Source organism: Taudactylus pleione, unplaced genomic scaffold (assembly GCF_031769625.1).
Source record: "Taudactylus pleione unplaced genomic scaffold, aTauple2 ptg000109l, whole genome shotgun sequence".
Classification (NCBI taxonomy): Eukaryota; Metazoa; Chordata; class Amphibia; order Anura; family Myobatrachidae; genus Taudactylus; species Taudactylus pleione.
In genome coordinates, this window is record NW_028284511.1 from 7,722,962 (window position 1) to 7,737,694 (window position 14,733).

Here is a 14,733-nt window from a genome sequence, read left to right on the forward strand (position 1 = left end):
GATGGCACCACAGGTAAATGACACCTCTATAACATAGCTGAATCTGATCGTGTTTCTTCCCAGTATGTAATTTGGAACAAGAACATGCTGGGGAAGGAGTTTCGGAGCTATTCCTGCCATCGCCAAGAGGGGGGTAAAAAGAAGCCCCTAAGGGCGTTAAATTTATACAGAAAGGACACCCCTGTAAGTGGTGGGAGTGCTGCAGACCTGAGGTCAGAGGGGCTGTAGGAGAAACATCACAGTAACAGGTGGGATCCCCTGAGACAACTTCAAAAGCCTTTCTGGCATTGAAAAAGGCATTTAATTCTGCCCCAGTCCTGCAGCACTGTCTTTAATAGTTGATGTCGATGACTCTGACATAGAACAGGAGTCATACTTTCTCAAATTAATGTTGTAGACAAAAACTTGCACCCCTGTAAATATTTCTCACATCAGTTTTCATGTGCGGATATGAACTATGATGTAGGAAACAGAGAAATGGGCCTTTGAGAATAGAGACACTGGTTGGAGGTTGCCAAGTATTGTATTACAGTATATAGAGGTTACAAAAATCCATTGTATACTGAAACTGCAAATAGACTAGAATGAATACAAGCTCGCTAGTCACTGACTATTCTTCTCCAGGTTTAATTTTACCATAATTTGTAGACTAGGCTCCATTAATTTAAAAGCTGACACTCTAAAACAGTTTTCCTATAGCAACCTCCTGACCCATCCTCCTTACATTCCCATTGTTCCTGCTGTTAACATGCTGGTTGGTCTTATTTAAGATTTGTAGCAGCAGTTACAGACAGCACCCCATTCTCCTCTGTTCAGAGTTGTTACATGATTTTCCATTTGATTAAAGTCTTATTGTATAATGTCTGTCTAATTTGGGAAAATTTTTGTGAACATGTTGCATACAGTACTTTGTAATATACATAAGATAGAAGGAGTGCACACAAATAAATTGACTTAAATATATTTCAACCAGTATCAGGTTCTGTGGACCTCCTTTTTAACTGAATAAAACAATACTGTATAAATAAGTCCATGGGCGTAGCTATAGTGGGTGCCTAGAGGCCATATACTGTAGCTGTCTACCAAGTTCCTGGAACTAGCTGCTAAGCAATAGAGTCTGGCCTGTTGCCCGGCTCAGGGACTCTATGGGTCATAACAACTGGGACACTTCTATGGGGCATAATATTAACTAGGGCACTACTGTGGGGCATATCATTAAGGGCACTACTTTGGGACATAACATTGACTAGGGCATTACTGTGGGGTATAATATTACCTAGGGTGCTACTGTGGGGAATAACATTAACTAGGGCACTACTATGGGTCATAAAATGAACAACCTCTGCAGAGTGAGGTGTTTCCTAGAAGCTTTGTAGCTGAGGCCCCTTCAAAATATTGCTATGGGTCCCATAATATTCTGACTATGTCCCTGAATTAATCCCTCATCAACTTAAAGCAGTAGTGATAGTAGCCCTCCAAGGTGATGAAGGTACTAAAAGTAAAAAGCTTAAAACTGCTAACTAGTATACTTGTCTTCTCCTGTAGAACCTGTTTACACTCTGGGAGCAAAACTCAAAGTCACCTGTATATCCCAACCCAGTGCTGGTCGTTAGGCCGAAATTTCAAAAAGGCAACACCATTATGGTGATAGGCAAAATGTCAACACAATCAAAATGTCGAAAGGAAAATGTACATGGGTAAAATGTTGTAATCGGTAAAATGTCGACACAGTTGAAATGTCGTTATTGTTAAGGTTACTGTGATTTCAACATTTTGATTGTCGACATCATGTACCTGTTGTCATTGTGGTGTTGACATTTTGATTGTCAACATTGTGTAAATGTGAACATTGAATATCTCACTTGCAACAATTCATACTACTAGAAGTGGGGTGTGGGCTCCAACAGCGAGATAAGCCACATCCCTTCACTCAGATCCACCTGCAGATATGCGATCTGCTTGTTGCACCAGCAGGTGCAGGTGTTCTGCTGGATACTCTACCATGGCGTATCCTCCACCAGGTTGTAGCTGGCATCTCTGCTGCTGGGTCTGTCCTGGAAAGCCATAATGCCAACCTTCGCATCATGAAAAAGGTAAAGACTATCCTACATGGGCTGTCCCAACATACACTTTCATATAAATATGGCAGTAATTAAAATGTGATAAATGCGAGTGATAAGCTCCAAATATAATTAACATTTTTTAAATATACCCATTAGAAAATGAGAGCCATCACTATCCTTATAATGACTTTGCAGACTGTGGCAAGCAGAAGCCACAATTGGGCCATGTACTGAAGAACAGGAAGAATCTTATTGCACAGTACCAAATTAGGTCACATTCATGGCTAAGCATGTCCATACGGTCAACCTCTCTTTTTGCCTCTTCCCATACCTACCGACTTTCAGCCCCCTCCTTCTGGGAGGAAGTTGTCAGGCTTCCAAGGTGGGCGGTGTGTCATGGCAGAAAGGGTGTGTGGCGCTGCGATGACGAAGCATTGGGGGCGGAGCATGGGGTGTGAATGCGTCATAGTGGCCCGCCCCTCTTCACAATGCCAATATTAATGTTGTGGGGGTTTCTATTGTTACTGCAAGGGGGTTGGAGGCCGCCAGGAGGCTTGCCTGCCTTTCCGGGGGGGTGGCACCCGATTTTCGTGAGGCTCCCAGCCGAATCGGGAAGATAGGCAAGTATGCCTTTTCCCCCTTAGTTTTTTACCACTTGGAACTCTACTTTACCTCATGCAGGCATTGGAACCATAGTGTATCCTTATTTGTCCTCTAATTAGAAGTAGAAAATCTATCTAAATCAGTATAAAATATTGTAGTCATATTTAAAAAAAAATTGGAAAAACAAAACCCTAACCCAATATCTTAACCAAAAGATGGAGATGTATATATATATATATATATATATATATATATACAAACAATAGTTTTGGAGTAAAAAATAAAAATGACTCTGACACTTTACAGTCCATTATGATGAGTATTCCAGTATATGCTTTTGTACAAATACAGTGCAATATAATAAAAATAGTTAACTGGTGAACGATGCAATGAATTTGGAATGCTCTGAGGCCTAAATGGGTTGTGTTGCACGATAATGCCTCCAACAAATAATAAATATATCTATTTTAATTGTAATTGATTAAATATTTAATTAGAAATGTGACAATTATTTACTTATTTTTAAAACACTGTATTTTCCCCCAATAAAAGATTCACAAAATTACTAGATAATTTTGTTCACAGTTTCTTCTAATTTAAACCTTTGTAAATGGTAACTGGCAAGGACAAGGTACAAAGCATGGGCTCACACTTACATGCACTCCTATATACTTATGTAGTCATTAGAGCTGTTAGTGTCATCCAGTGGGACCCGAGTTGCAGGTTGGTGAACATATTGTTACCATGAATGCAGTCTGAGGGGATTTCATAAATGTATTCGTTATCGTCTAATTTAATAGCAGCAAGTCTGAAAGTTTCGAAGAGTGTAAAAACAGAATGACATGTCAGATGAGGAGACCTGATGCTGGTACACTACACACTAAACAATGTCCGATCCCGCGGTTCGTAGCGACATATTGTGTACATCGTCTAGTGTGTACCCATGATATGCACGATTCCGTGGGTCACTAGTGATGCCATGCTGAAGAATGCAGGCTGACACATCCCTTCCCGTCGGACCTGGCATCGGCAAGTGTGTATGCACTTGCCGCATGCAGGGTACTGTCGCTGGCGATGTCGTGCTGGGTACACATCGTCTAATGTGTACCGTACCCATCTTAAGTCTGCTTTGTTAGCCTATAATGGGTGTCACTCCAATTGCAGCAAAGCCTTTTCGGCTGTATGTGCAATGAGCATGAACATATATATTCTGCATAGATAGTTGTTATTCTATCTATTAGGAATTTTACCAGTGACAAGACTAACACAGAACTGCATAATACAGAGTTTTGGAGTACAAAAGAACTTGCATGTCCTACTGTGATGTGACATAGGGGAGGGGTGAAAGTCTGTTCCTGCTCCTTTAAGAACAAAGGCCTTGCCCATTTACTCGTCACTGGAGTCTCATGTAACCAGGAAGTTTTAAAAAAAGTGACTGCACCACTGCACACAGCCCTGGGCACAGATCAGCAAAATACTCAATGCATCATTTACTTTTATAGCAAAAAATGTGAACCCTGGTATACAGCATTTTATGTGCAGGGGGTGAGATTCACTCTCCTTCCAGAACAAAGGACTTTTTGAGTGAACAGGCTGATCGCCGTTGATTCTCATTTCTGCCTTCATTTTGTAAGTATCACAACAATCACCCATGTTTGTTTATTGCACTTTTTTGGGTAAAAGTTTTGTGCTAATATTATATACAGATGTGCCCTTATACACCTGTCTTTGGCGCGACTTAGACGCTCTGCCATGGGTAGCCATTTAATGGTTTCTGTATGTTTTACTATATGTGTTGTCTGATTGCATTGTAGCCGCATGCAAAGTCACTTATACTAGGCACAGTGGATTAGTCTTTTTGTCGCAAGACTCACAGATTTAGCACACCGATACATATTTGCAGTGATGCACGGTGCAGCTCACTTGTATCAAACCTCCGTCTTTTGCCTTTTTACACTGGTTATCATCTCATGCAGCTGCATACAATTCCAGCCCCATTGTCCAGGGTACCTATGCATTGTCATTTTGTCGCATTAGCGATGCAGGGAGGGCGGTGAGACCGGTGTTGTTGCACAGAGCGGTACCGTCACAGCCCCTGCATCTGGCTAGTAGGGTGCCTGGAACGGCACCCTGCAGCCAGTATCGGTGCTGCAGTGCCGGCCGAAATGTCCTTCAGATGCTCCGATTAGGCACTCTGCAGCCTGTATAGTTGGTCGGAGCGCCCTTAGAATGCTCCGGCTAGTGATGCGGTGCTCTGGTCAGGCGCTCCTGCCCACCTACTCCCTGGGACGCAGCCTTATGATGGCATGAGCTTAGGGGGAGAGGGCAACAAGGCACAAGGAGCTCTGAAACCTTGTTTTGGGCTGTATTTGAATGATGCCTATTTTGTCTAAAGTGTTCTGCATGACGTGGCTTAGCCACAAAGTGCACGTTGCGCCAAATGGGGTATATTTTTTGGCACCATGTGAGGATAGGTACACATCTGTACATAATAGTAATGTTCAAATTCTGTTATGCATGTGAGTATATAAGTAAGAAAGTGATTTTCCAATGCTACAAAATGCCAATGGGAGTTATACAGTAATGTAAGTGTCATTCAGTAGGCTCAAATGCTTTATTATATGCAAGTTTGGAATCCAGTCAGAAACAGTAACCATGTCCACATTCATAATGTCGATACCACAATGTTGACATTAGAAAGTCGACATAGTTCAAGCTGTCTACAGGCACCATGTGGACATCCTCAGAATGTCGATAAATTCACAGGATTAGGCTGTGGGGGGGGGGAGGGGAGGTTAGGGTTAGGCTGTGGGGTGGAGGTTAGGGTTAAGCTGTGGGGGGGGAGGTTAGGCTGTGGGGGGAAGTGGACGGTTAGGGTTATCCTGTGGGGGAGGGGATCTTAGGGTTAGACAGTGGGGGGAGGTTAGTCTGTGGGGAGGGAGTCTAGGGTTGGTTGGTTAGGAGGGGTTAGGCTGTGGGGGGAAGATTAGGGTTAGGTTGTGGAGGAGAGGGGAGGATAGGCTGAGGGGGTTAGTCTGTGGGGAAAAGGGGAGGTTAGGGTTAGGCTGCGGGGGGGTTAGGATTAGGCTGTGGGGCGGAAGTTAGGGTTAGGCTGTAGGGGGGGAGGTTAGGGCTAGACAGTGGGGCGGAGGTTAGGGTTAGGCTGTGGGGGGAGGGGAGGTTAGGGTTAGGCTTTGGGGGGCGGGAAGGTTAGGGTTAGGCTGTGGGCGGGGAAGTATAGGGTTAGGCTGTGGGAGGGAAGGGAAGTTAGGGTTAGGCTGTGGGGGGAGGAGAGGTTGTGAGGGGTAGGGGAGGTTAGACTGTGGGGGGGTTAGGCTGTGAGGGGTAGGGGAGGTTAGGCTGCAGGGGGGAGTATAGGGTTAGGCTGTGGGGGGAGGGGAGGTTAGGGTTAGGCTGTGGGAGGGAAGGGAAGTTAGGGTTAGGCTGTGGGGGGAGGAGAGGTTAGACTGGGGGGGGAGGGGAGGTTAGGTTGTGAGGGGTAGGGGAGGTTAGGCTGCAGGGGGGAGTATAGGGTTAGGCTGTGGGGGTAGGGGAGGTTAGGGTTAGGCTGTGAGGGGTAGGGGAGGTTAGGCTGCAGGTGGGAGTATAGGGTTAGGCTGTGGGGGGAGGGGAGGTTAGGGTTAGGCTGTGAGGGGTAGAGGAGGTTAGGCTCCAGGGGGGAGTATAGGGTTAAGCTGTGGGGGGAGTGGAGGTTTGGGTTAGGCTGTGGGGGGAGGGAGGTTAGGGTTAAACTGTGGGAGGGAGGGGAGGTTAGGGTTAAGCTGTGGGGGGAGTGGAGGTTTGGGTTAGGCTGTGGGGGGAGGGAGGTTAGGGTTAAACTGTGGGAGGGATGGGGAGGTTAGGGTTAAGCTGTGGGAGGGGGGGTTAGGGTTAGGCACTAGAGGGTGATTAGGGGAAGGAATTAGGAATGCTGAGACATCGCCGCCAGAACTGTTCCTCACGTGACCACAAGACCGGGAGGAAGATGTTAGGGCCGCAACAGTTCACAGTTCATCATGTCGACATATCATCCATGTAGACATTCATGATGAATATCAAGATGGTCACTGTCAACAAGCTGAGCATGTCAACAGCTTTAACATGCCAACATTCTCATGCCAACATGATAACTGTTGACCAATTGTACCCAACTCGCAAGTTTTGTACTACCATAAGCAAATATTTTCCTCCATAAGACACCACTCAGTCACATACCCATGTTCAGCTGTGTAAAGACAAGAGCAAGGTCTGCAATGCCGACTGTCTGCTTCCAGACTACTTAATCCTGCGAGGGTTGAATGACAGGCGTCTAAATCTAGACGCCTGTCATTTTACCGACGCCGGGAGAGCGGCGTCCGGCATCCCGATCGAAGTGATGCCGGGCACCCCTAAGGAGGGTTAGGGTTAGGGGGGTTAGTTTAGGTTAGTTTATACTTACCTTTAGGACGATCGGGATTACCTCCTTGGTCGGGCAGCCGCTGTCGGGAATGGCCGGCGGTAATACATATCACACCTGTCTGCAATTGCCAGTTTATTATGTCACAATAGCCCTCCTGTTCCTTATGCACTCGCTCATTGATGAATGCCCCTCATTGTTCCAATAATTGCGGTAAATAGAAAAATCATATATTTACAAATGCTTATTAAGAACTTGTGTTGTTTGATGAAAAATATTTCATGAAGGACTAATTGAAAATAATGTCTGAAATAGATAAATGCTGTGCTCTGCTTTAAGATGGCTGCTACTATGTTTGTGCAATCTACACATCACGTCATGTGTTACAGAAATATATATACAGATATTAGGCTACATCATTTTTAAAAGCCAATAAACATAGAGAACTTCGCTTTTATCTACATTACAGTGTTTTGCTTGTAGTGCATCATCATTATAATTTGCTCAGACAACTATGAATAATGATCGCTGATAGTGTTTTACAAATATTTTTTTTTTTTTTCATTCAGTCATTTTGTCTATTTAATTTTTTCTTGACAGCCTTCTGTAACTGGCATCTTTTTTCGGTGCCGGGCGAGCTGTGACATGCCCGTGTTGCCACGCTCAGACAATGAGAGATGGAGCATCTTCTGGACTCCCAGAGGGAGGGAACCGGCACAGAGGAACCAGCCTCTTCCAAGCCATGTATTGCAGGCAACAGGCTCATCCTGGATGTTTACCTGGATGGGTGCAAGAGGTTCTTGCAGGTGACAGAGGAACAGGGAAGTGATCTAGTGCAGGTGGAATTTCTCCGATTAAGCAGCAATGATGCCATGATAACATCAGTGGTGACTTACCTGACCATGTTCAGCAGGCTTAAATCATTGGTATTGAAAGGTAAGAATGCAAACCTATGTGCAGTGATTTGCACTATTTCTATGCAATGTTTTTCTTCTCCGTAAAGAGCAGGTGTAATTGATGCTCTTATTATTTATTTATTACCAGTTATTTATATAGCGCGCACATATTCAGCAGCGATTTACAGAGGATATTTGGCCATTCACATCAGTCCCTGGCTCAGTGGAGCTTGCAATCTATGGTGTGTATAGCTGCATACACACACAACGATTTAGTAAATGAACGATTTTAGTAAACGATTTTCATTCATTTTTTCAAGGGAAAAATTTACGAAAATCGTTTACTAAAATCGTTCATTTACTAAATGTAATGAACGATTTTTTTTGAACTACAAACGATTTTTGCACATTCCCTTACTGAAAATCGTTGAGTTGGTCAGTATGACTGAACGCGCATGAACGATAATCATTCATCGTTTTAACTCAGAAAGTGAACGATTTCTTCAACGATTGAACGATAAACTATATCGTTATTGATAATCGTTAAAAAAATCGTGTGTGTATGCACCTTATGTACTAAACCTTGGAGAGATAAAGTGGATAGAGATAAAGTACCAACCAATCAGCTCCTAACTAATTTTTCAAACACAGCATGTAAAGTGACAGTTAGGAGCTGATTGGTTGGTACTTTATCTCCATCCACTTTATCTTTCTCCAGGGCTTAGTACATAGATCCCCATATTCACTACCACATGGACATGTACGTACATGCACACAATAGGGCTAATTTTTGTCAGGAGCCAGTTAACCTAACAGTATATTTTTGAAATTACATTCAATAATGTAACTTCGATTAAAGTTTCATTCTATCAAGGATTTCAGAACCCCATTAATTCCTATTTTAATTAACAAGGTTTTGTGAACATTTGTTATCTCATAAACATATTTACCTTCACAGGTGGACATTTATGGGATGAAATTGGAAAGTGTCAGGATGGTTTACTGACCAATCTACCCCCAGATCTCGGCCAGCTTTCCTTGCTGCGCCACTTGGATCTCAGCTTCAACAGCTTCAAAGAGCTGCCGTCTTGTGTCACTGCCCTCCATAGTCTCTCCACTCTCCACCTTGGCTACAACCATCTCATGACACTCCCAGATGCCATTGGTGAACTGAAAAGTTTGAGGAGTCTCTCACTAATGTCCAACCAGCTGAGAGAGCTTCCTGCGGGTATTGGGCAGCTAAGTAACCTGGAAGAAGTGGATCTGTCTGAGAATAAGTTGGTGACTCTCCCAGAGGAGGTTGGAAATTTGCAGCAATGCGTTGATCTAAATTTGTCTGGGAACAACCTCACAAATCTTCCAGAGACAATGTGTGAGTGATATCATAATAACCATTGTGTCATATTTTATTCCAGATGCTATAAAATGTGTCCAACATGATTCTGTTCAATGCAGTATTCTAATTACTTAGATTTACACCATTAATGATCACATTATTGAAACTCCTTTTATTGTATACAACTTAGAATTCAATCATTGCGTCCTGAATAGCCAGATAGCTCAAACAGCACGTGGTTTAAGCCATCGCCTTTCACAACCACCTTTTTTTCTTTCTGGCGTCTTTTCTGGTGGTTTTTCTGGCAGTGTGTCATATCGCAGCTTAATATCTTTCAGGATTTGTATTTTGACCATGTACAAATTCAGGACAGCAATTTCTAATGTGGTGTTTTTTGTAAAACTACAGTCTTTCCTTGATTTGGCCTAAAGTAAATCTGGTGGTTTTAAAACTGCTTTAAAAAACAAAACAATAACCAGCAGCTTGACAAAACTGCCTATAGTAAATCTAGCCCTAAAGCCGCATACACAATAGATGATTTTTATGGACGAAAACGATATCGTTCATATCGTTCAGTGTGTATGCAGTGAACGACCAATGATGCGCGCTCCCGTGGGTTGTTAACGATGTCTTTTGTCGTCCGTACATGCAGGCCAATATGACGATATCGTCAAGAATTGCCTGCTCAGAGATGTGGCAGGATGATTTCTCTGAAAGATATCTTTCAGTGTGTACACCCAATATCGTTATCGTTCAGTCGTTCATTATACTGTGCAGTGCCCACACTGAACGATATGTCAGTCAGTGCAGGCACCCTCCCTCATCCCCGAACATGCTCAACCTGATAATATCATCAGGTTGACCGTCATGTTTGGGTGATGAGCAATGCCAACAATGACCAGCGGGAACGTGCATTGCTGGTTTTTCTGCACGATTAAGGAGCGATTGAATGATAACAATCGTTCAATCGCTCATTTTTCTCGGCAAGTGGATACGCCCCTTAAGAGCTTTGGGGAACACCTGATTTATAATTGTACCACACAATGAAAATCCTGTTCAAAATTCATTATTTTTACAAAATGCCCAAGGAATTAGGTAATCGGTGTACAATGAAATATTTCATGTGATAAAATGTGACGTGATAAAGATCATCTAAACAATAGGTGACAAAAATCTACTTCTCTGTATAGGTAATCTGAGGTCGCTACAGAAGCTTTATCTCCACAGCAATTGGCTGGTCACTATACCAGCAGGTCTGGCCAGTCTTCCTCACCTTACCCGTCTGGACTTACAGAACAACAGGTTGCACTCAGTGCCACTAGAAATCGCACAGTGCTCCTGTGTATATCTCCAAGGAAACCCCATAGGAGAACCTGAGCCCTCCCCTCCAGCTGAAGGTAAAATACTATGTCATATATATATTTATAGAACCTCTCTGTTTTTATGTGCTTGTCTAAAGAGACTATGGACACTTAATGCACATTAGTCACTTTACAGTGGTTCTGAAGTGGATCACACAATGATCTGCAAATGTACACTACACCTATACTTGGAATTCTATCAATGTAATAAACATATTCTTGTAGCAAATATTTATGGTTTAGTGATGAAATAATGATTGGATGTAGCTTTGTTCCTGTGTGTGTACAGTATGTGCAATCATTTTATCTTGTTTTTTCTGCAGATGAGAGTCACAGTTTAGACATAAAAAGTATCTATGTGAATCCTGAAGACAAAAGGTATGTTCTGCTACTGTACCGTGCTATAAGCTTTTGTAATTGTAAACAAAAGGCTTTAGAACTGGTTTGATGTCTAATAGCATCTGTTACTAACTGCCATTGGACGATAATATAAGTAGTGGTTTACTGCGATCCACCCGTGGGTATTCCATTTTCACTTTTCCAGACTTGCTGAATCCCTACTGCTACTGAGATACAACCTACTGAAATGAATATTCTCACAGTGATTAATATTATGGGCCTGATTCAGACCCGGACGCAAATGGGGGATTCGTTTGCTATTAACCGATGTTTTGGTTACTGTGCCAGAGTGCGCATGCGCCGCGATTCTACTGCGGCCCCGTTCGCAATGTGGAGGCAGTTACAGCCTGATTGACATACTGTGGGCGTTTGAGGGTGGCAATGGGGAGGAGTATCTAATACACAGGCATATGGTCCGCGATTTAGAGATGTACAGATTCCCTGGCCTCGGCAGCTTACTTGTGGTGGACATTTTGAGTAATCTTAGGGTTAGTCAGATGCCCGATGGTGCGCCGATGTTCCCAATGGTGATCCGAAGCTGCGTCTTCAGACGCTTGCAGTGGATTTGAGAAGGCGCAGGTGGACCTCTCAATTCAAAAGACGACACCTGCCTCATTTACATACCTTCTCACATCCGCTGCTACTGAAGGCCGATTACTCCTGTGTCCACCTCTGAATCATGCCCTCTGTCAGCGGGCTACACCAAGGCGGTCACCACTGGTCATCACTGGGTGCTAGAAGCAGGCAGTTGACCCATATATGAAACTGCAGAGTCTACTGCACTCTGATCTTGTAGATTGTAGGAAAGCTTTATTCAACATTTTAAAATATCAATGTAATCCTGTGCAATATTCTTTGCATTTATTAATTAATAGTGTAAATTTGCAGAGAGTGTAGTAGCGGAGACGGATTGGAGTTTGCAATGTATATGACATATGAACCAGGTCTTGCCAGTGTCTAACTGATAGAATCCAGAAATTATATACTTTCCATGCAGTGAAATAGGCTCTTTCTTCTTTTTAGTGTACAAAATACTAAGAGGGAAATGTTTCAAACTTCTAAAAATTGGAGAATTGGATTAGTTTCCCCTAGCAACCAATCAGCTTCTAGCTAGCATTTATCAAGGACATTCTATAAAATGATAGGTAGAAGCTGATTGATTGCTATGGGAAACTTCACTTGTCCACTTCTTTACTCTTTGGAAGACTTGATACATCTCCCCCTTAATAGTATATTGTGTCCTATGCAAAATGGAGTTCTGTAGGTAATTTTTTTGCACTAGCTCTTTTAATATTTGTTCTGTAAGATGTATCTGTATTTTGCTTGCTTTCTCTTTACGTTTACCATGTATAATATCGATTAAAAAATGATGGTGCTTGGAGGGCTAAATATAATTTACGGGTCACAAAGCTGTCAGTGCTGTTTAGAATATTATGAATTTGCCGGCCATAATGGCTTCTGAATCTTTAGTAAAATGTCTGACTCCTACTAACGGTTTCCCTCACAATTGTTCTCAGCTTTTGTGTCACGTCAGATGGATGCTGGGTATTCCTTCCACATGGCTTTCATCTTTATTTTCCTCCGGGAGCTGTCAGTTCCTCCGCCACAATATATTATCAAATACTGCCACCAGAAAGACGATACGTGAGGCTCGGACACCATGACATATTGCTCAGTAGGACATTGGAGCTAGGACCTCATGGAATCCACTTCCATCAGGTCAGTCAGCAACCAATACTGTATATTAAATAGTCCCAGCTAATTGGTCCAGGCCATGATTTTTGGTTTAAAAAGCCCCTGTACTTGTATCTTTAGATTGCATCTGAACAACGAGAATTTATGTTTAGAGGTTGTGAATAACAAGGTAGATTTGCAGTAATCAATGATTTATGCATTGCTATAATGTTGGAGTTGGTGTAGCTCACAAAGGGGTCTATGTACTAAGCCTTGGAGAGAGATAAAGTACCAACCAATCTGCTCCTGTCACTTTTCATACTATCTCTGAAAAATGACAGTTAGTCACTGATTGGTTGGTATTTAGGGACTGATTCAGCACGGTTTGCAAGGCTGTGTTCGCACGCACCCGGTCGATGTATATGAATGCAATGCGATCGCAGCACGATACAAAGCCGCCCACTTCCCTTTACTTACATCCGCAATGCCTTCGCAAGTGTGCGAAAACATTGGTAACATCGGACCCATACGCACAGTTGTGGTTGACTGTGACTCCACTCACAAACTGCTAAACTTCCTCTCGGTATCTACGACTCAGGCTGTGTATGCCGCCGCAGGAGCTTAATTGTGCACGCCCCTGTAATGGCGTTCCAACGCACAGGAATGCTTGCGTTCGAGAGACCACTCCCTTTACCACCCACAATCTGCACTTCCTGTCAATCAGTATCGGAAGGGTCTGCGTACACACTGCGATCCCAGTAGCTAGCTCGAGCACATGCAGTGCGATGCATGTGCAGAACGCAAACATTGACCAGGTGCGTGGGAATGCAGCCTTGCGATCCAAGCTGAATCAGGCCCTTAATCTCCATCCACTTTATCTCTCTCCAAGACTTAGCACATAGACCCCTGATGGCCTGGCTCAGAGATGGACGGATTGCCGATGTTTATGCAGTTGAGCGATTATCGCAATCTGCACATGCGTCTGAGACACACGGCGCATGTATCAAGTTTCATTGTCGTTATTGCTCACAGTAAGGAACTATTCGCAAAGTGATTGACAGGCAGGGAGTGTTTGTGGGCGTAGGTAGGGGTGGCGACTCAAACACAGGCGTGTCCCTACCATTTATGGGACGTGTCTCAGTTCCTGCAGCCATTCTGAGCGGCCGTAGGGTTACTCAGAATGCCGATAATCAACTGATTTGAGGCCGATGCTGCGTCTTTGTACGCATTTGCTAAGCCGTCAGTGGGCGTCTCAATACAAATCCAGACGGCTGTGACACTTGTGTATTTTGGCACAGCTGGTGCCAACTGTGTTGGCATTAGCGTACATCTCTGAACCAGGCCATGTGTTGGTGCTAGTGTTTGCATACTTGAAACATGCCACTTGTCTTTTCTGTTGTACAACAGGAGGTGGAGATCATTATTCCCTATAGTTACCTGAAGTCTGTGCGGAAGCGTGAGGTGGTAATCAGGACTTTCAGTGACGTCTCTGGTACATGGACAGATCTTAGCACCACAACAAAGGAAAAGTCAATGCGTGAGGTAAGATATATTGGGGAAAAATTGTATATTGGTTTAGTCTCCCTAATGATGATCTCATTATATTGAACAACCGATGGGAATTACCAGTTAGTCTCCTATGCTTGTCATGTATATTGCATTGTAGAAAATATCAAGTAGAATGTGTAGACTTATAATGATCACTATGCCTCATAATTTCCAGCCAAGCTCAGTAGGGCATGTTAGTAGAGGTGGTTGGAAGATGATCAGTCTCACAGGGTCCCAATGTAGTAGGTTCCTGTGACCCCGGGACCCAGATATTTTGAGACAAGGATCAGGGCCATAGCAGGTGCAGACAGACTATGTCTTTGCATGGGTGTGATATGTATTACCGGTGGGCGCATGTCCGGCGGTTCAATTCCTGACAGCGGCTACCCGACAGCGCTTGAAATCCTGATCGTCCTAAAGGTAAGTATCAACTAACCTAACCTAACCCTCCTTAGGG

General features: G+C 43.5%; 1 protein-coding gene across 2 annotated transcripts in view; it reads left to right on the plus strand.

Annotated features, from left to right (window-relative positions):
• PIDD1 (p53-induced death domain protein 1) overlaps nucleotides 1-14,733 on the plus strand; it is a 39,434-nt gene that overhangs the window by 1,257 nt on the left and 23,444 nt on the right. The window contains exons 2-8 of one of the 2 annotated variants that reach the window (XM_088470993.1): nucleotides 4,169-4,295; nucleotides 7,663-7,998; nucleotides 8,917-9,330; nucleotides 10,485-10,691; nucleotides 10,979-11,033; nucleotides 12,572-12,773; nucleotides 14,136-14,270. In XM_088470993.1, the coding sequence (XP_088327119.1) occupies nucleotides 7,740-7,998; nucleotides 8,917-9,330; nucleotides 10,485-10,691; nucleotides 10,979-11,033; nucleotides 12,572-12,773; nucleotides 14,136-14,270 (1,272 nt within the window). In that variant the 5' untranslated portion in view covers nucleotides 4,169-4,295; nucleotides 7,663-7,739. The remainder of the gene's footprint in view (nucleotides 1-4,168; nucleotides 4,296-7,662; nucleotides 7,999-8,916; nucleotides 9,331-10,484; nucleotides 10,692-10,978; nucleotides 11,034-12,571; nucleotides 12,774-14,135; nucleotides 14,271-14,733) is intronic. The other variant, XM_088470994.1, reaches the window with a different exon arrangement.